Here is a 5,649-nt window from a genome sequence, read left to right as displayed (position 1 = left end):
GTGTGGTTGTGTGTGTGTAGGTGTGTGTGTGTGTGTGTGTGTGTGTGAGTGAAAAGATGGGTGTGTTCATTTGCATGCACGTCAGCAGTACTTGTGAACTTGTCTGTCTCGTATCTATATCGGTCTGCAGATGAAATTCGAACATGTATGTCTGACTTCTTGATGTGTGTGTGTGTGTGAGTGAGCATACACCGCCACATTGTGCCTTTGTGTTAGAGTGATAATTAAAACATCAGTCAGAGAGTTTCACAGGAGTGAATCTGTGGGGCAGTGCCACAGAGGAGTTCAGCTATTCCTGAGACGTAAAACTACACATTTTCACATCCTTCATCTCCGCTCCTCTGAGCCTCTTAATAAACTCATCTTCACCCGCATCTGAAGAAAACCTCCACTCCCTGCACATCAATTAAACAAGCAAAGCCCAGCTCAGTGTCTAGGATCTGTAACTTAATCTTAAATATTCCATATTTAAATCCAGTCTCCTTTGAGAAAGTGTAAATTGAATATATTTCCCTCCCATAGATTATGTCTGAAAAGTCTTTTCAATATGGTCTGATTGTTTTCTCTGTGTATAGTGCATTATGTACAGTAATGCCACTAAATTTATGGATCTAAATGTGTTTAATCTTAGCCAATTAAATCCATATTTGTGCATGTATTTTTACAGCAAATTCCACAAGCTAAAAATGCTGGATTAGTTTTTTGCATAGCTACTGTATACATAGCTTCATGAGGTTTACAAAGCTACTCATTACAAACAGTACATGTTACTGCTGTTTCTTTAAGCTGCACAAATCAATATTTTGATATCAAAAATGGACCAAATGAGTAATGTGACAGGTCTGCACTGAGCATCAAATGGCAGATAGTCAGCAATAAGTGCCCTACTTCTGTCGGGTCAGGCTGATATCATTCCGAAGTGTCCACACAACAAAATGAAAAAAAAAACTATAAATAAGGTAATGATATAATAAATATGGTTAAATAACTTTTTCAGATTTTTTTAAATTATATTAAGTTCTACTGTCATGTTTGGCTCACATCTTTTGTTGTATCAGTGACCTCTGGTTATCGTGACACACTCTGGTGTAACCTCGGGTGGAATGACCAAAATGATTACAGACAAAAGTAATGGGTCTAACACTTCCTAGAAAGAGCTCACTGTAGTTCTGGAGTCTACCGCTACAGGTATGCAGACACTGAATTAATACAATGCAATCAGAAAAAAACACAAAAACTGAAATAGACCCTGGTGGACAAAAGCAGTGCAAAAGTTGCTAGTGAAAAACCCTGCTCTATACAGTACAAAGTGTTCACCTGAAAATGCACCCACAAGCCTGCACACAAAGCCCTGAATGACTTAACTGTGATCTAGTTCTGTTTGTACTGTACCTCAGTCTGAGAGAGAAAGGGGCAAGTGAACTTCGGCGGGTTACCGCTGGACTTCGTAGGCTTCTCAAACTGACTTTTGATGTAGTACTGGCCCGGACCGGGAACTCCCTGGTGGCAAGCAGAAAGCAAGAAATATACAGTAAGTACAAGGTAACATTTTGTGACTGTCGGGCAGAAACCTTGTATGTCCAAAACCATATTATAATAATTGAACACTGCATTGTCCCAGTTGGTATTGATGATTTTAATACTTTTCATTGGTTAAATATTTGTAAAACACACACACAGACCTAAAGGTTGACCAATAGCGATTTAAAATGACGAAATATGGAGATATGATGTTTCCATCCAACAGCAAAGATTTGTAGTTACATGCTTTGGTAATTTCACTTTTCATGTAGTCGTGTAAATTTGAAGATAAGGAGAGAGCCAAAGGAAGCGAAAAAAAAACACAGAAAGGAAAGCGGAGAAAATGATAGAGTTTGATGTCTTTCTACTTCTGAGGTAAATGAAGGGCGCACAGAGGTGAGGAGAGGATGTAAATACTATTATGAAGATGAACTAAATGAAATACGCAGCAGAGAAAAATGAAACATCTGGTGAGTGAGCAACTTGTGAAAACAAAGTAAAAGCATAGTGAGAAAAAGTCCTTTTTTTCTCTGCTCTGCAATTAAGCCATTGAGTTTGAAGAACATTTACTAGTAAGAACAGACTGAGAGAAACGTGTGCAAGTTTACTCTTTTTCATAGTCACATGAAACAATCATGTCATGTGCCAACTCAAGACTGCTGAACCATTTAAGTGCAGTAATTACTGCAGCAAACCAGTTAACAACACCAAACCTCACAGTCACAAAGATGCTGACAGTGAGTGGTAAAGAAACACACACACACACACACACATTTCCACATTCCCTAGTGCAGAGGCAAGACATTAGCATTTGTGGTAGACCCACATGGTTGCTGAGCTAGAGGTGTTCTACTGAAAAAAAAAAAAAGCATGGATTTCTGTGCAGATTGTTAGCAGTTACACCTGAATCTTGAGGGTGAACAGTGGTGAATTTCAGTACAATATGTCTTCCCAGTGCCTTAGGACAGCTCAATCTTTATTCATGAACATTGACTATAATGTCTTCTTGCCAGACACAAGTTTTTGTCCTCATGAAATGTCACATACAGGCAAACAGTATGTTAAAGTGCAGTAAAGCTGCCACTGACTTTTTTTTTGCTGATAAAATTTTGTTTTGGGGGACAGAGATGCACAGAGCAAGGCCACATATTTGGATCACTTTCAGCTTTGTGTCAGACCTGCTCAGACTCTCTGCTCAGAGTCTATAGTTGTACTCTATATAACAGTCTGTAGTTTTGCATGAATTTGTACTCTCATAGTCAGAAAAGCATTTCTGCTGATATCTTTTTTTATGTATCAAAAAACTTTTCTCAGAAGACTAAAATAAGGTTTATAAACAACCATGGGCTATGAAATTATATCTGGACAACTCAAAAAACATAATAAGCCTTATCTAAGCCAGTACAGACAGTACAAATTGAATATATTTAATTGAACATATTGTATACCAAATTTGTCTTAGTCATCTTCTCAGTTTAAAGGTATAAATGGTAAATGGTAAATGGACCTGTACTTGTATAGCGCCTTTCTAGTCTTCCGACCACTACGTGCCACATTCACCCTTTCACACACATTCACACAGTGATGGCAAAGTCCATCAAACAGAAACTAACTCATTCATACACATTCACACACCGATGCACAGCATCAGGAGCAATGCGGGGTTCAGTATCTTGCTCAAGGATACTTTGACATGGGGTGGCAGGAGCCGGGGATCAAACCAACAACCTTCCGATTAGGGGACGACCTGCTCTTCCTCGGAGCCACAGCTGTTATTATTACTTTTTCTTTACATATTTCTGTACATTTGTAAATTACTTTGCACTTCTGGTCGATGTTAACTGCATTTCGTTGCTTTGTACCTGTACTTACAATGACGATAAAGTTGAATCAAATCTGACCATGCAGCAACAATAAAACTGATCCTTTACAAATCCTCCAGTCCTTCAGGGATCAGCTGAGAGGATTTACCTCGGCTTCTGATCCAGGATTACGTCAGTCTGTAAACAGCTGTTATATAACAGATCACACAATCCTCAGTCCTGAGTCCTTACCAGTGATGTAGGACAGTCTGAACCCTTTCCCCGTCAGACTGTCATCAGAGTGGAAGTGGATCCAGACATGGTCCTGGGAAGAGATGTAGGGGGGCGGCAGGGAAGAACCACAGACCCGCAGTCCGTCCAGGCTTCTGTAGCTGCTGATGGACATCCAGTCTGAGGAGCACCGATGGGAACCCTGGAGGTCAAAGTCCTGGAAACTACGGGACAAGGAATAGGACGTTCATCACTACTTACTAAAGTTAGCATTGATCAGGGTGTGACTGCGGGTGTCTATCTTCAACATTCTCAAATGATAGCGGCTCTGATTTTATTCAATTTAACTGAATTGAGCCCACAGACCAGAACAGACTCAGTATAATGACCTACAGAACCACGTACTGTCCTATAAAATTAGTGTTAATAATAATAATAATAATAATAATTATTAAAGCTGCAAGCAGCATTGGGCGGGACCTCGCACTCCACGCAACTCGGGGCGTGGTGCGGCCGCGTCATGTGCCGTCGTAACAAATACCGACCACAACATAAAAAATGTCCTGTGAATCAGATCAAAATCGCCATGTACGCCACACCATGGGCATGCCATTTGAGGCACAGTCACAAATAGCACAACTTTTTATCTACAGTTTGTTTTGATTGTACTGACCAATTTTGAAATTGATCCGATATATTCCCTAGGAGGAGTTCGTTCAAATAAAACACACATGATTTTTGGTATGTGAGGTACAGGCACCAGTCTACACGTGTCCTGTGAATTTCATATTCATAACTAATACGGTCTCCTGCAGAGTGATTTACCCTGCCACCAGAACACCACCTAGTGGCGGATTGTTGACACGTTTTTTAGCGAGCCTCAGTGAGCCATGGGCAAGCATCGTACCAAGTTTCATTTTAATCACACGTGCCGATGCAGAGATATAAACTTCTTCATTTTAAAGAGCGCCACCTTGTGGCGATGGCCTGAAATTGTGCACGATGCCTAAGGAAGACATGGGGAACTATGGACCCAAGCTTGGTGTCTCAATATGTTCCCCAGGGGGCCGGCAAAAATGCAGTCAAGAATTCTAGCAAATACAATAGGGAGCCAGCGACCTCGGTCCCTAATTACTCTGATCCACACTCAAAAATAGCTTGAACCTTGTACAAACGTGTAAGTCTGGAATGATGGATATGGGCATGTTCTTGCCAGCTGCCTCGCAAGGTTACTGGGATATAAAGATAAAAGCAATTTACTCAAATGGCCTTGATTGCTGTAAACAAATATACTGCTCAGACATGGAGGAAGTCCTCATATATACTTTTGGCAATATTTCATACAGTTAGACAGATATTGGCAGACAACCACCTGAGAACAGGTGTAAACTTAGATAGAATGTTTTACTTAAAAAATATGTTGAATTCAACTGTGAACACTACAGTAAATGTATAATCCATCACATGAACAGTCCAAAATCCTGCTTTTAGACAACATAATAAGATAACATAAGATCACAACTGTGTTGTGAAGACGTGTGCTGCCGTATTAAAATTTGTAGCACGTTAGCTGCAGCCACTGATCCAGAGAGGAAGGACGGAGGGGAAGCAGCATCCTCCTGTTCTCCCACTGGACTACAGAGGTTCAGGTACGGAGCTGTGTTTTGCATCAGTGGCCCCCACTAGAAGACGTTTGCTTTGTGGAGAATGAAGAACCAGACGCCCACCCCCCTTCCCTCCCCCTCTGATGAGCCTGCAGCAGCTGACGGGCTCTGGCATTGTGGGATATTTCCATCAATTCCCTCTGGGGAAGTGAGTGGGGGGAGGAGGCCGCGTTTTTGTTTTTCACCGTTTGCTTTCCATAGGCTGGTAGGCCCTCTGGCTCCAACATATACATATATGATAATGAAATGCCACATTTTTCATTTTGGTTGAGGTCGGAGCTTCAAACGGCAGGAGTGGAGCGTCGTCTCTGTCGCATGAGGCAGGGAGAGGAGAGCTCAGGCTGGGCCCTAGGTGGCAACAAAGACCAGTCAAACTCTCACTCACATTGCTCAGCCTCACATCCTGACTGCTGGCATCAGTAATTGCGCGC

General features: G+C 41.5%; 1 protein-coding gene across 1 annotated transcript in view; it reads right to left on the bottom strand.

Annotated features, from left to right (window-relative positions):
* The window catches only part of stpg2 (sperm-tail PG-rich repeat containing 2), a gene marked incomplete in the record, with an annotated part of 58,133 nt that overhangs the window by 35,627 nt on the left and 16,857 nt on the right, over positions 1-5,649 (bottom strand). Inside the window, 2 exon segments of the mRNA XM_035658223.1 lie at positions 1,393-1,500; positions 3,553-3,778. Of these exon segments, the coding sequence (XP_035514116.1) occupies positions 1,393-1,500; positions 3,553-3,778 (334 nt within the window).

Source organism: Morone saxatilis, unplaced genomic scaffold, assembly GCF_004916995.1.
Source record: "Morone saxatilis isolate NCDOM2014 unplaced genomic scaffold, NCSU_SB_2.0 Contig16, whole genome shotgun sequence".
Classification (NCBI taxonomy): Eukaryota; Metazoa; Chordata; class Actinopteri; family Moronidae; genus Morone; species Morone saxatilis.
This window is presented reverse-complemented; position numbering and strand designations above follow the sequence as displayed.